Here is a 15366-nt window from a genome sequence, read left to right on the forward strand (position 1 = left end):
CACACACGGCCAGAGCCGGCGCCTTGCAGACACACACGGATCCACGCATACAGTAGAGCTGTCTCGATCCACATTCTTGCACACCGCCCCCTCCTCCCCTCCGAGCTTCGGGAGTCGCTGAGCGGGGCGAGTGACAGGCGCGTCCCGCCAACCCGCGCCCAGGCGGGCAGGGAAGAGCGGCGCACGGGGCCAACTGCGGCGCGCCTTCCGGCGCCGGTGGAGGCGGTGAGGGTGGGACGCGGGGCGGAGCCGGAGTTTAGGAAGAGGAGGGGATGGCTGTCATCAATGAAGTCATATTCATAATCTAGTCCTCTCTCCCTCTGTTTCTGTACTCCGGGTGACTCACAGAGGGAAGAGATTCAGCCAGCACACTCCTCGAGAACAAGGTAAATATAACTTACAACTCCTTTCTCCTCTTTCCCCTCCCTCCGGCCTCCGGGCTGCAGCCGCGGCACAAACCCTTCCGGCACCGCGCCGCCTTCGCCGGGGATTATTCATTATTATCCTAATTATTATTTATTGTGCATGCACGGAGACCAAAACAAACAGGCGGGCCAATCGCTACAACAAAAAAAGCCCGCCTCCTCCCTGCGGGCCTCAGGTGGAATGCTCTAACAGCAGCTCCCGCGAGGCGGTGGGAGAAACCGGAAAGTTTCAGCCGAACCTTGCTGTTCTAATAATAACAGTAATAATGACTACTTCAAGGAGGCAAGGGGAGGAACATCCCAACAAACCACAGCCTTGACCCTAGGTAGGCAGTCAGCGATGCGCTGCTAACTCCAGCTTGCAACACACACACACTCGGCAAGGTTGCAATCCCCCCATTCCCATAAAAGCTAGGGTGGCGGGGGGTTGGCAGGAGGACCGGGAAGGAGGATGGAAACGCGACAGTTCTTCCAGAGCAGTCTTCCCCGGAAGAGTTGGAAGGCGAGCGGGAGAGGAGGGCGAGGAGCCCGGGCTGGCGGCGGGGCGCCAACGAACGCGGCTGCCACCCGCTTCCCTGGGACTTGTTTAAAGGGCTCCGGCTGCGGAGACGCAAGCGGATCGCGGCGGGAGAAGCCGAAGCTGGCGCACCGAAGCGGCGGCAGCCGACGCCACGGGGCCGGTGCGTGCGGCGTCGGAGGTGTCACCTCCACTTCGCGCGTTCCCTCGGGCGGGGATGGGGGCGCTGACCGGTAGGCAGGCCTTTAGGCAAAGGGGCTCCGGGTGGGCGGGGGGCTGCTGCGCCCGGGGCACTGCGGACGTCCCTGCCCCTGGTACCTGGCGGCCGCGCGGGCTCGGGTGTTGAAGTTCGGGGTGTCCGGCCCGGGCCGCACTGCTGGGAGGGAGGGAGGAGGTCCCGAAGAAGGAGGTCGGAGGTGCCTGCCGGGCTCAGTTACCCTGCCCTCCCCCTTCCCGGGTTTGTTTTCTTTTGCTTTGCGTCTTCCCCTAGCTCGAGATGCGGAAACCGCGGGCGTGGGTCGCCCGCTATCATCCGGGTGCTAGGGGAGCCACCGTGGCTGCGGGCCGGGGAGGCCATGATCCGGATAATCCTCTCTGCCTGACTGTCACAAACAGGACCCGCGCGCACCCGGGCAGCGGCCGTGGCGTTCGCCGGAGAAGGGGAAGGGCTGCGGGGGGTGGGGGGGAAGAATGGGTAGGCTGGCGAGGGCGGGAGGCGGGGTGACCGGGAGAGAGCCTCCCCCCAACGATGACACGCACCTCTTCCTTCTCACTCCTTGCTTTCGAGTTTGCTTTATTCCCATCCCAACCTGGTTTACTCCTTTCTCTGCTTCCCCTCTCCATCTAGCCGTCTTCCCTTCCCCCGTTTGTTTTGCAAAACACGGCCATGCCATCTGCAAAGGTGTCGCGATGCACTTCCCCAAATAACCAGTCCGGCGCGCCAGCCCCTAGTCGCCCTCCGCTTGCGGGCGCACACCGAGGCCTCGCAGCCTGGGCGCAGTTAAAAAAATCTCCCGGCTCGCCGCGCCTGTAAAGTCAGGCAGGCGGGGGAAGCCGGCTCCCGACCCTCCGATCGATCGCGTGGAAAACTTTCCAGCGGGAGGCACCGCGAGGGGAAGAAGAAGGCCTTGCTGGCTGCTGTCCCTTGTCAGTTCTTCTCCGGGTCTGGGGAGTGGAGTCGCTGCGCCTTGGGGCCGTTGCACATGCAAACTTCGGGCCTAAACGTGCCTCCAACTCTCGCAGTATTTACTCCAACAATAAAATAAATATTCAGAGTCGTCCACTTGGTCCTAACAGGCGCTTGGATTTTTTAAGAGCAGGAGACAGGCTGGGGAGTCGAGGGAAGTGGGGCTGTTGTGCCGAATCCATTCCTTCTTTAATGTCTGCAGCGGGTGTTATGTAACTTTAGTAGCACATGGGTGCAAAGCCCATACTGGGCTTCCCCCCTCCTTTGTTTATATAACTTTTTGGAGAGTTTTGCAAGGTTGTCCCTTTTCTTTCTTTCTTTTCTCCTCCTTAACCTGACGGAGGTTGGTGCTTTTGAAAAAGCAAAGCGACCCGGGTCGGTATTTTATGGAGAGGTGTCATCCTTATCTCCTGGTTATTAGGTAGGCTGTGTTCCTAACTATGTGTGATGTTAGAGCATAAGGAAGACATTAAGGATACACGTTTGTCTACCGCACTGAGTGGTTATTTTTAACGTCTGTGCGTTACCAATAGCAGAGTTCAAATTTAAACTTCCATTTCAAAGGACTTTTTAATTTACACCTGGCTGTTGAAAGAGAATGCTTGTAGGAACAGAAAGATTGTTGCTTGAGTACTGAGTGGAAGAAAATTCCTGTCTAACCAAGTACGTAAGACTCAGAAACCTCTGAGATCTGTACTAAAATAAAAGCCATGCCCAGTGTTACATGTGCGTGTAGACTTATATATGCACATTCAAATGTTTCAGTGATATTTTCCACCATTTTGGGGGGGGACCACTACCCCAGTCTTGTTTGCCTACACTAGACTTGCTAGGCTTCTAGCCTACTTCTAGCTCACTGGTGAAGTGTTAAGAGGTGTGGCAGGTTTGAATCCAAGTTGGTGCATTGTTATGCAAATAGAACACACTTTCTCTTTTAAGAATCTAATTGCCCTTTTATTCTCCTGGGCTTTTTTTTTTTTTTGAAGCTCCCTGACAACTTGGAATGTTTGCTGCTGGAAAGAGGGGATTTGGAGATGCCTATTAGGTACAAAAGATATTTATGACCTGAAATAAAAAACCAAACCTGTAGACAGCCTCCCCTCTACCTTGTTGGGGGCATTAAAGAGAGAAGCCATATTGTTGAAGAACACTGTAAAATAAATCAGGAGTTTGGGGTATCAGAACCCTTGAAGAATTGGCAGAGGTGAGGGGGTGCTTCCTTACATGCAGCTTTTCTCTCCTCAGTGACATCAGTTACATCCCAGCTCCGGGACTGGCTGCACTGTGGGGTTTCACAGAAAATATTCACCGCCAGAGTGTGTTCAAAGCAGCCTTAGATCTTTTCTTTTGTTCGTTTTTTTAAAGTGGTTTTTGAGCATTTCTCGTCAAGTTTCTTAAAAAGTGCTTTGACCAACACCTGAGGCTTGGAATTGACGAAAAAAAAAAAAGTGCCTCTGCACTTGTCATATTGTTAATCTTTGGATTCTGTTTAAAATATTTCTGACACCTTAACCAGAAAGTACCACTTTGGCGAAGAAATAATTATTGAAACCTTTTTTCTTTGATTAAGTTTAAGATAAGTTATTTTACAGGCGAGCATGAAAGCACATACCATGCTCTTCTAGGACATCATCGTGATACCCCTTATATTCCGGTAATATTTTGACATTTCAATTTGAGGGCTTAGTATGTATTGGAACAAGACCATAAAAGAGAAGACTTTCATATATTATAAAAGTGGTGCCATCCTCTAGTGTTTTCATGTTGGCTTTTTTTTTCCCTTTAGCAGTCTTCCTTTGTAAACAAGGCCTTTGTCAAACTCTCCTAGGTCAGCAGCTTTTCGATACTCCAGAGAAATAATAAATCACTATTTATGACATCTTGACATGGTGCCATGAGAACAACTGAACTGTCACAAATATAATGCTAAGGAGTGTTTCCCAGCACTAGTATATTGAGGCTGGGTTGATCAGACCTGATCTAGCCACCAGAAGTTTTGATTCACACTGTTTCTGGTCAAGATGATTTTAAGGGAAGTCATGGACAATTTGTTGCTGACCATGAGTGGCCTTAGAAAGCTCTACGTAAATGAGCCACATTTTTCTTCTGCACTATTTCTGGTGAACAGATGAGAAAATTTCCCTGATGTGAAAAGCCGTTTTTGGGAGCTGCTTCTGATTTTTTTTTTTTGTCACTTTTTTTCTATAAAAGAATGATCATCTCAATTGCTCCTTTTTCTTACATGTGTCCTGTAGTTTGTTTTTGAACAATAGAGGATGCTGAATTTCCTGTGGTCTTTGGAAGTATTTGTTTATGGAACTTTAATCTCTAGCCACTTAATAAAGTCATGGATCATTCTATAAGTGGTTGGGAATAGAAAATACAGGTGGTGGTAGGTTATTTGGTAGAGTATTTTTTCTGCATAGAAGGTCATGACTATATTTTCCAGGGAATATAGGACTCTAAAACTTAGTTCTGCCAGAGTCATTATGAAACATAGCATATTTATTTGCCTAAGATATTTATCGCCAAGTTAAATGGGATCCTGCAACCTGGGTTTGGAAAACTTTACAACTTTATTACTGTTTATTATTACTTTTTCCCCTTATATTAATATAGCACTTTTTTGGAAAGTGTTTTAGATATATTAGAGATTTTAAAGATACAGTCAAAGATACTTGAATAATTATACTTTAGCAAAACATATAACACAGCTGATGAAATTCAGGAGCTAAATAGTTGAATCTTTTGAATGTTGGATATAAACATTATTTAATTTTAATTATGAGAGAATAAGTAAGTAATTCACTCATTTAGAATGATGCTTTAGATATGAAATACAGGATTTTTGACCGAAATATTTACATAAGTGGTGCCTTTCTGGACTTCATGATACATTATTATGTAACTGAAGCCGACGATGAATTGTAATGTTTTATTAGATATAAGACTTTCAGAACATTCAGTTACCATCAGGGAATATGGCTGTATAATTTTATACTTTTGAAAAGATGACAGTATTCTGTGTAATTTTAGGTGGTATATAAGCATCAGTCTTCGTTTTTGTTTTTTTTTTTTGAACTTTTGAATTTTATTTTATTTATATTTTTATACAGCAGGTTCTTATTAGTCATCCATCTTATACACATCAGTGTACACATGTCAATCCCAATCTCTCAATTCATCACACCACCACTACCCCCCGCCGCTTTCCCCCCTTGGTGTCCATACGTTTGTTCTCTACATCTGTGTCTCAGTTTCTGCCCTGCAAACCGGTTCATCTGTACCGTTTTTCTAGGTTCCACGTATATTAAGCCTCAGTCTTCTGCCAATATATCATCTACCTCTCTGCAAGCACTAATATTTTAGAAACCTTTTAGAAGCTGACCTAACTGAAATATTGACCCTTTTGTAAATTGATGAATGGAATTCATAGAAGTTGAAATAAATTTGAAGTTTAAAACCCATTAAATATAACTCCCCCCCCCTTTTTTTTGTTTGTTTGTTTGTTTAAACTGAATTCAGAATTGTGGAATTAAAGTTACTTAAAAACAGCAAAAACATCTTTGACCAAAAAGCATCGGGATATGTTATCTTACAGGTTAACAGAAGTCCAGGGGAAGTTCTCTATCAGTTTGTGTTAGGATTGTGTTTTCTTGTTTTCTTGTTTAGAATGACTGTATTTCTTTACCTGCTTGAGGTTGTATTGTCCAGTTTTTACCATCCTACTGGGAGTTAAGTCATTGAACTTGGAAACTGAATGTCCGTGAGGAAAGCTGGGCATGTAATAGCTTTGCAAATATTTGCAACTCTTTTGCCGTTTGCTGTTGTGCTGGATTCTTACATGCACTAAAATGCTATTAAGCAAAGTCTATAAATCCGTAAAAAATGAATGATCTGCAATCGAGAATTTATGTCTTACAAAGAACATGCCTGAACACGTATGAATAGCAAATTGTACACCGCACAGACCACTTGATACAGGGAGAGATCAGGATGGGCTCTCTTGAGTGCCTGGGGTAGATAGAGTCTTCGAGCTGGAGGACGATTGTGGCCAGAGGAGGGCAGGGGTGGGGTGGTGGGAGCTGATCATATGAGATCAGGAGAAAGTCCTGAGATCACAGGGCCCGAGCCTAAAGAAACTGTGAGAAGACCAATGGACCAATTTTGACCTGGTTGCCCAGGGCAAGAGGTTCCAGTTGGGAAGAATTTTCAAAAGATACAAGTTGGAGAAGGTAGAAAGACTTGATTTCCAGGCTAAAGCATGAATGTTTTATCCAGAGTGTGTTGGAGGTTTCTCTCAGAAGTTTGGAGCAAGGGAATTCATGAACAAAAAGTATGTTAGATTAATCTAGCAGATGGTGAACTCAAGTCCAGGGTGGGAATTGAAGGCTTTAGAAGGATCCTCGCCATAACATACATTTTTATACGATAGCTCACAAGGTGTTTTCACATGTAATACTTTATTTGCTTCATATCAAAATTGAGGTAGCGGGCTTACCTGGTGGCGCAGTGGTTGAGAGTCCACCTGCCGATGCAGAGGACACGGGTTCGTGCCCCGGTCCGGGAGGATCCCACATGCTGCGGAGCTGCTGCGCCCGTGAGCCATGGCCGCTGAGCCTGCGCGTCCAGAGCCTGTGCTCCGCAATGGGAGAGGCCACAGCAGTGAGAGGCCCGCGTACCGCAAAAAAAAAAAAAAAAAAATTGAGGTAGCTGACTACTATTATGCCTGTTTTGTAAAAGAGAACTTGAAATTCAGAGGTCAAATAAACTACGTGGTGATTTATTTTTTAATGGCAGATTAACACTGTAAATGGCCATTATTCATTTTAATTGCAGTGAACTTGAAGGGTTCACGCTTGAATTTTTGTTGCTGCTGTGAAAGTCGGGTAAAGTGGGGCATCTCACTGGTCTGCTGGGGTTCATTCAGCGTATAATGGTCAAGTTTTAACTGCTAAGTCAACGTGTGCCATCTCAGCCAGAAAAAGTTCTTACAGTATGTATTTCAGACTCTTACATGTTTAGTGTATAAATAAAATTATCTTAGCAGACAGAGATGAAAGTGGCCATCATTGATTCTTATCAGCATCCCAAATGAGGTTGCCTTGCAAAGGGGCCTAACAGAACTTAGGAAGGATGGGTGTATGTGTAAATACACACGAGTTACATTTCAGGGTGTCACGCTTTGCTACTAGTTTTTGTTGGTTTGTCTGTTTTGGTTTTGACCAATTACCTAGCAGTTTGGGTTCAACTGAATTTAAGAAGTGATAGTTGTCCGTGATTACCTTTGTAACTACCAGAGGACATGGATTTTGGGTTAGAGGGATGTTCTGCCGGAGTGCTTTTTTGTTGAGGAGCTTCTAGTACTTTGGGTTTTCTTGTAAACACCCTGCTTAAAAGAATTTTTCCTTTGTGGAAACATCGGCTGTCCTTACCAAAGAGGTCATGGAATTGCATCACAGGTAGACTCTTCTGAGAAGGCAGCTCATGGTATGTCTAGGGTGATAATGTCAAGAGCCAGGTTCCTGTTAAGGCAGTGCCTGGGGCTCACGGGGCTGTAATTGGCCCCTGAAGTTTGTTTTCTCTCTTGTCCTGCACTGATCTGCTTTGGAGCCCCTGCCAGGTCTGACTCTGGGCAGGGACGGTCCCAAGGCTTTTTATTCCGGTCCCAAGCCTTTTTATTCCAAGTGAGGGCAGCAGCTTGCATCCTAATTCCTTCCCTTGACTCAACGATGCGGAGTTCGCAGAAGCCCAGCAAACACAGCACACTTTTCATCCAACCACTTTTTAAAACAACCTCGACTTTGAATGGTAAACCGCCAGGAATGACAACGAGAAAGATGTTTTCCATGCTTTTCTCGAGTTTCAGGCCAGCCACGTAGAATGTTCTCTCTAAGCACAGTGTGGTTTTTATCTGTGGCACAAATCATTTCTTGCACTGTTTAAAGTTGCGCGTCTCAGACCAAGAAGCACGAGGGCTTTGGGTATATTTCACCACCTATCCAGACAACCTTGGCCTCTAAAAAAGAAACTGCTGGTAGATTTATTTCTTTTATCTTCCTTGCTGTTCTTACCTACTCTCTACTCCCCCATCAAGAACAGCAGCACTTGTGTTCCAGTTCTAGAGATGTTGCTACTTCTTGTGGGGGAATTCTCAATTCATTTACAGAGAAAGCTACAGAGAAAACCTTCAGGGTCACGGGAGACAGTCTGAATCAGCAAACAGACATAAAAAGAACTCTTATCTTCACTATCTCCTGAGCCTTAATGGTTCTCCGTAACAGCCAGAAAACTTGAAAACAACAGTTATTCTTAGGGATGTGAACCGGGCCTAACTTTTATTTCTCATATTCCACCTTTGACCTGTACCCCAAAGTCTTTCTGTAAATGCAGAAGAGAGAAAGGTCTGCTGGAGATCCAAGATCACCCCACGCTTCCTTATTACGTTTCGTGAAGTTATTTAAGAGGTGTTGTCTAGTGCAGGTTGTGCTTCCCCCCAAACTCCTTCTGTGACTAGAAAACACAAGTTGCTAGGAAACATTTATTTATTATCTATATTTACTGCAAGGCCTAGCAGAAATGGCACCTTCTCCACGAAGCCTCCCTTAATTCCCTTTTCTTGCCTCCGCCCTCCAAGCTGTAAGTCCTCTCTCCTGCCCGTGACTACAGTGGACACTCTAGCTATACCCCTTCTGGTCTTGCAGGAACTTGCATGTTCTTTTTTTTTTTTTTTTCCTCACTGCTATTTATGGATAAGTCCCGTTTCCCTGTCAGACTTGCAGAGCCCTGGGTAAGCCCTCTGGTCATTTCTGTACATCCTCCATGCCTTGTGCCCAGGGGAGAGCCAGGACAGTTGGGAATAGATGAGTAAAACAAGTCCTCTGGATCTTTGATTAAACATCACCGACCTCTTAGGTTCATAACATTGTCTCTGCCTCATATTCTCTCGAGGGCTTTTCTTCACTTCTCTGTCCCTTCGCACATTAACATAGGATCACAGCCAAATCCCAGTCCTCGCGACATCTCCCATTGTTTCCATCTTTGCTTCTGCATCCTCCGCTTCGCACTCCTGTGCATCGTTGCCTCAGCCTGAGTGACAGCTCTCCACACTGGTGGATGGCCTGGCTTGCCTGATGGTGCCGTGACTCGGTATTGGGCCAGGAGTGAAGAGATAAAAAGCTCTACTCACAGATGTGACTTGGGGCAAGCTCTGTGGTCCCTTCCTGCCCTCTTCTTTTAAATGGGGACGTGACCAAATGTGTCCTCAAGTCAAGTCCCTGAAATGATTCTGAAGCACATGGGGTTGTGTTGAAGTGTTACTGCAAGTGTGGGGATCTTTCAGCTGATTGGAGCGAGACAGGACGGTAGACGTTCTGTCCTGGTTGTCATGGTGGGACTGGTGACCCTTAAAATTCCATGAAGTTGAACTCCTTTTAATATGCAGATGGGTATGCTGGGGCTTTCTGCAAAGGGGAGAGGAAGGGAATTCGGGCTGAGGGAGGATGTCTACAGTGGTTGGAGTTGTGGGAAGCTCCAACGACTTTTATTTTTAAAAAGCGCACACTCCCCGGTTGTAAAGGCAGGGTCAGGACGAAAAAAGACAGGGTGTACTGCTGAAAAATTCTTGGCTAAGAACACAGCGGCCTGGCCCTCAGGGAGTGCTGGTGTGAGGTGGAGGGAAGCGTTGAGGGGAGGAGAGGGGCCTGGCAGTGCCGGGGTACGGGGAGGTCTGTGTGCCTAACATCCTTACACACAGACACGTTTTCTTCCTTATATTGGCCATGTAATTATGGAACAGGCTGTTCTTTTTGGTGACAATGTAAAACTTCCCCGCCCCGCCCCCCAACACAAAATAAAAATAGATTTTGAGTGTTATCTTGCGGAGAGACCTGGCACTCCTGCCCTCTCAAGGTTACTGGAGCCATCGCCTCTCCCCCATCTGCCCTGTGCCTGTCCCTACTGTCGCCACCCCATCTGCGTCACTTAATTGGTGCCTGGAAGAAAAAAGAAAGGGGTTTGGATTCCTAGGGAGACCGGGAGGGTGGGTGAGGGGAAGCTGAGTTGGCCAATACTGGACTTTCACCCTTAACCACAGGGACTTAGTAATGGCCTGCGCCTCTGCTTGAGACTCGCACCTCTTTGTAATTTACACCCCCGAATTGCTTTACGCTGTGGGAAGGTTTAATTGTGTCTTGGAGCTGCATCATGAAGTTGCCACCAGAAATGAAGAGGAAGGAATAGGAGGCCAGGACTGTGGCCTCGTCTCTGAGAGGTGCTCCTCTGTGCTACGCTTGGGTGATGGTGCCGTGGCGTGAATCCTGGGACAGCCCGGGTCCTGCCCTGGAGGTTCACTGATGAGCGCGCCCACACATAAGGTTGGAGGAATCGGGAGATGCTGCAAGCCCTGGATAGGCAGATGCAGGGAGCCTTGAGATGCTTCGATTCCAAGCCCAGAGGAAGCTGAGAAACCCCAGAAAAAAAAAAAAAACGCTTTGCCCGGGAACCCCGGGGTTGGTGACAGCCCTGAGGTGGGCAGAACCCAATGTCTCTGGGCTCCCAGTCAGAAGCCAGAGGGTCACATTCAAGTTGTGCGGTAGTCCAGGTCCCTTAGCTGTGCGGGATGGGGCAGGTTTGCTCCCTTGTTAAACTGTGCTGTTTCTCTGAGCTGGCTTCTTGTTTATTCATCTATGCTGTTTCACGGACACATTCATTAAGCGCATGCTCCTAAAGGTTCTCTTCTTACGAAAAAGTTTCCTATATAACACGTTCCTATATTAACATTCTTCTTTATGTCCGTATTCTTCCATTTCCTGTCTCATATGTTTTCCCCGTAAGAAGTTTTAGTAGTTTCCTATAACAAAAAATGATGCGCGTTTCTGTGGGACTGCATACAATTAATTACAACATTCTACGAGACTCCCAGATGAAAGCCATTATATGCACAGAAAGTCGTTGGTATTTTGGGATAATAGATATTAAAATATAAAACATGAAAAGTAGGACTGCCAGGCTGACTGAGCATTTGTATCTTCATTGTTCAAACTTGTGGTATCTTGCCATCATAGCCATTGAAGCCAATTTCAAGGTAAATCATAACAGGAAGTAAGCAATTTCCTTTTATTCACTAAAAAATAAAGGGGTTTATTAGTTTGCTGATATACATGAAAGAACATTTTAACTTGTAGTACCCCTGAATTGACGTCAGCGTCCTAAATTTAAAATGCTGACTGGACATGGGTGGGTGTGTGTATATGTGAGGGGGTGGAATCCAAAAAAAAAAAAAAAAAAAGGTTACTTCCGCCTGCTTTGTTAATCACAAAGAATAAATAATAACATTTGGCTCTGTCGTGAATTCAGGCTATAATTTACTGTCCAAGCTTCCCTGTTGTTTTAGAAATCACTTGAACTGTGTTCTCTTAGTCCCATCTTGTATCAGCAAAACAGTTTGAGTGATCCCTTGCTTATAATCAGTCCAAAGCAGCCTTTCATCCCTTCCTGTTCTAGCCCTAATTCATTTATCAGATTGGCCAAATTCTTGCCTCCACTTTTCAGATTTCTTTGTTTGAACATACCTCAAACCCTGATTGCTCTCTTAATTTTTTTATTTTTTAATAATTGACTCTATTAATAGTTTGCCCTTGCAACTTTGTCTACACTTCATTCAGATCTTTTCTGAGCACTTACTCCATGCTGGTTGGAGGTGCTGGGGATACAGGAGCGAAGAAGGGCCAGACCTCACCCTCACGGCCCTCACATTCTAGAGATTCCTCGAGAGGTGATGGTAGTTAGCTAAGAATGGAAGTAACGTGGGTTTTTTCATTTAATTTTTCCTCTAACCTCTCATTTCACTATGGAAAGAGCCCTGCTGTGGGTGACCTGGCCCCTATGGTCTAATTTCTTCCCTGCCACTAATCAGTGGGTAAGCAAGTCCACTTAGGATTCTGTGAGTTCGGCATCAGAAGAGGTTTTGTGTGTACAGGTGTGTGCCCCCAGATGACATAATATATCACCATGACTACCCTGGGATCATTCATCTCCATCAAAATTCAGAAAACAGCTTATTTACTCATTTTGGCTGATATCCAAGATCCCGTTGTACCCACCCCATGAGGCAGTTCCCTGGTGGGGATGCCAAGAAGTCTTGGCACATGGGTGATGGAATACCGCTTTGCTGGAGAACCGGAATTTTCATACCACGTCTCTGGTGGGCCCCGATCCAGGAGTCGTGGTTGATGTCTCGTGTGAGTCTTGGACCCCAGAGAGGCCCGGGATGAATCCCTGCCCTCCACTGTCCACGTGGTCTTTAATTAATTACCTGGTGGTAGGACCACATCTTAACCTGCCCTTCTGTTCGTTTCTGCTGGAGTGGAGGTGGCAGGGCCGGGGAGTAAGGCTCAGTAAGAGAGGCTGCTTGTTGTGCCAGGCACAGAGCTATGGTTTTACACGTACCATCACATTTTAGTCTCAGTGCGTCATTGCCTATGCGGCTGTGTGAACCCGTATTTGTCTGACTGCCATTAACCTCTTCTTTTCCCATGATTGGCAATTCCCTTTCATCCTCAGTTTATGAAATTGTACTTGCTCCCCCTTTTAACTCTCTAGAATTCTGTGAAGTTTGAATGCTTATTGACTTATGCAAGTGGGTCTTGGTTGGGTATTTCTTGAGGAGGTGTATATTTTAATGGCTTTGTGGGGTTAATGCCTTGTAAGGTGCCCAAGTAATGAAGAGCATCTGTTGGCTTCAGTAATAAATTTTAAGCTTGTTTAGAATTCTCCTTATGTCTTACTGTTGAGTTTCTCCAGTGAGCCTTTTTTTGGATCTTAGATGATTTATATCTTTCCGGGGAATCATTTTAAATAAGAGGTCTTCATAAAGACTAGGGCAGATGGATATATATCACACTCTCTCAAACATCCGGGCTAGACAGGGCAGTTCTGTTTGATGTTTGTTACGGAAATGGCACCATCTAATACTAACAACTGTTTTATTCTGATCGTAACATCATGTTTAAAACATTCCTTTCTCTTCTTTCCAACTCAGTATCACTGTACTGACTGGCAGAGTCAGGAGAAGTAGATGTCCACGCCCACAGACCCTGGTGCGATGCCCCACCCAGGGCCTTCGCCAGGGCCGGGACCCTCTCCTGGACCAATTCTTGGGCCCAGTCCAGGACCTGGACCATCCCCAGGTTCCGTCCACAGTATGATGGGGCCAAGTCCTGGGCCTCCAAGTGTCTCACACCCTATGCCGTCGATGGGGTCTGCTGACTTCCCGCAGGAAGGCATGCATCAAATGCATAAGGTAAGAGTTCATTCTCCCGTCCATCCATCCGTCCATCTTCTGAGTCATGGATGGCTAATAATCACTGATAACTCCCCTCTCTTTTTTCTACTATTGTTTACAAGAGAATCAAGCTAGGTCTTTCTCTTATCTTGTACATTATTGAAAACATACATTCCAAGGCTCTTTTATTGTTACAGATGTTGCACCAGTCAGGGAGATCTGATCTTGGCTTTTTAAAAAGTATTAGCTACAATATGCAGCTCTCTCTCCCTCTCTCTCTCTTCTTTTTTTTATTTTTGGGCCATGCCACGTGGCATGTGGAACTTCCCTGACCAGGGATCAAACCCATGCCCTGTGCATTATTGGAAGCATGGTGTCTTAACCACTGGACCACCAGGGAAGTTCTACAATATGCAGTCTGACAGATCCTTTGAATTGTGGGTTGCAGGTATTTTGGCTTGGCAAATAAGTATATTAGTGAATAAGTCTTGCTTTTTTTCCCAACTATGTACGTTAAGTACCGTATATCATCCATGAATGAACGTATTGAAAATTTTTCTTCCCTAAAAAGATCCCGTAGTTCCCAAAGAATAAAAGGAAAATGAGTCCTTTCCTAAAGGATTTTTTCAAAAAAGGTTCGATTGAAATAAAGTAGTTTTTAGGGAATTCCTAAAAATGCACTTTGCTCTCTGTCTGTGAAGTGGCTTTATTCTGGTTTTGGAAGAGGGCTCTGATTTTGCAGAACCCAGGGCCAGTTGTTTGTTTCTGGACGAAGGTTATAATAATCTTCCATTTATGAGATTCGGGTTGTTGCTGTTGGGATGAGCATAACGGTATGACGTGGGCATTATGCCTTTGCAGGAGATGCAAAGAAGAGAGAATGGCCTTTTGAGAAAGCAAACGTGATCCTCTGTGACAATTTGCTCTGAGACGTAGCGGTAGCCATAGAAAATCTATGGGACCATTGTGTATTACCTGAAGGTTAGGCCTGAAGAGATGTGTAGAGGTTTTACATCTTTTCCAGGTGACATCACAGGTGGACAGGGTGGTGGAGATGCCTCTTGATGTTAAGCAGGCAAGCTGTGGGAGATACTGGTTTGAAACAGAAAGGTTACTGCAGAAAAGAGCAGTTCTTCCCTTTAATTGTGTAGGACTGGAGGTCAGTTTGGGGTTTTTTGTTTTTGTTTTTTTTAATTTGGGGCTGCATTGGGTCTTCGTTGCTGCACACGGGCTTTCTCTAGTTGCGGTGAGCGGGGGCTACTCTTCGTCGCGATGCGCGGGCTTCTCGTTGCGGCGGCTTCTCTTGTTGTGGAGCACAGGCTCTAGGTGCACAGGCTTCAGTAGCTGTGGCACACGGGCTCAGTAGCTGTGGCTCGCGGGCTCTAGGCACAGGCTCAGTAGTTGTAGCACACGGGCTTAGTTGCTCCGCGGCATGTGGGATCTTCCCAGACCAGGGCTCGAACCCCTGCATTGGCAGGCAGATTCTTAACCACTGCACCACCAGGGAAGTCCCTGGTGGTCAGTTTTAAGGTAAGGCATTGCAGCCCAGAAGGGAAGATTCATGTTTTGCAAATTTTGTTATTTGATGATTTTCAAATCAGAAAATTAATATATGCTTATTTTGAAAAGTAAAACCATATTGACATAAATAAAAGAAGTGGTTCACCCCCGGTAACAGCTTATTATACATGCTTTTTACACCTTACTTTTCTCCATCTTCAGTAAAAATACCATCTAAGCACAGGTATGCATATTCAGGTATGATTTTAAAAAATGTTCCCTTTTACCATAATAGCATCGTATCATCACTGTTAATTACTCTGAAACAACGTCTTTTTCATTGATCAACATATCATGGATAGCCCTATAATATCCCCAAGTTCACTCCCTGCTTTTTTCATTTCTTTTAAACACATTTTTAGCTTGTCAGGTATGTAGAGAAATAAAGTTACTC

At 45.7% G+C, this 15366-nt stretch overlaps 1 protein-coding gene across 1 annotated transcript in view; it reads left to right on the top strand.

The window, feature by feature from the left end:
• Window positions 1–249: 249 nt before the first annotated feature.
• SMARCA2 (SWI/SNF related BAF chromatin remodeling complex subunit ATPase 2) overlaps window positions 250–15366 on the top strand; it is a 173887-nt gene continuing 158770 nt past the window's right edge. The window contains exons 1-2 of the mRNA XM_024734212.1: window positions 250–386; window positions 13170–13430. Of these exons, the coding sequence (XP_024589980.1) occupies window positions 13206–13430 (225 nt within the window). The 5' untranslated portion in view covers window positions 250–386; window positions 13170–13205. The remainder of the gene's footprint in view (window positions 387–13169; window positions 13431–15366) is intronic.

The sequence above is a fragment of the Neophocaena asiaeorientalis genome, unplaced genomic scaffold (genome assembly GCF_003031525.2).
Source record: "Neophocaena asiaeorientalis asiaeorientalis breed wild unplaced genomic scaffold, Neophocaena_asiaeorientalis_V1.1 scaffold256, whole genome shotgun sequence".
Classification (NCBI taxonomy): Eukaryota; Metazoa; Chordata; class Mammalia; order Artiodactyla; family Phocoenidae; genus Neophocaena; species Neophocaena asiaeorientalis.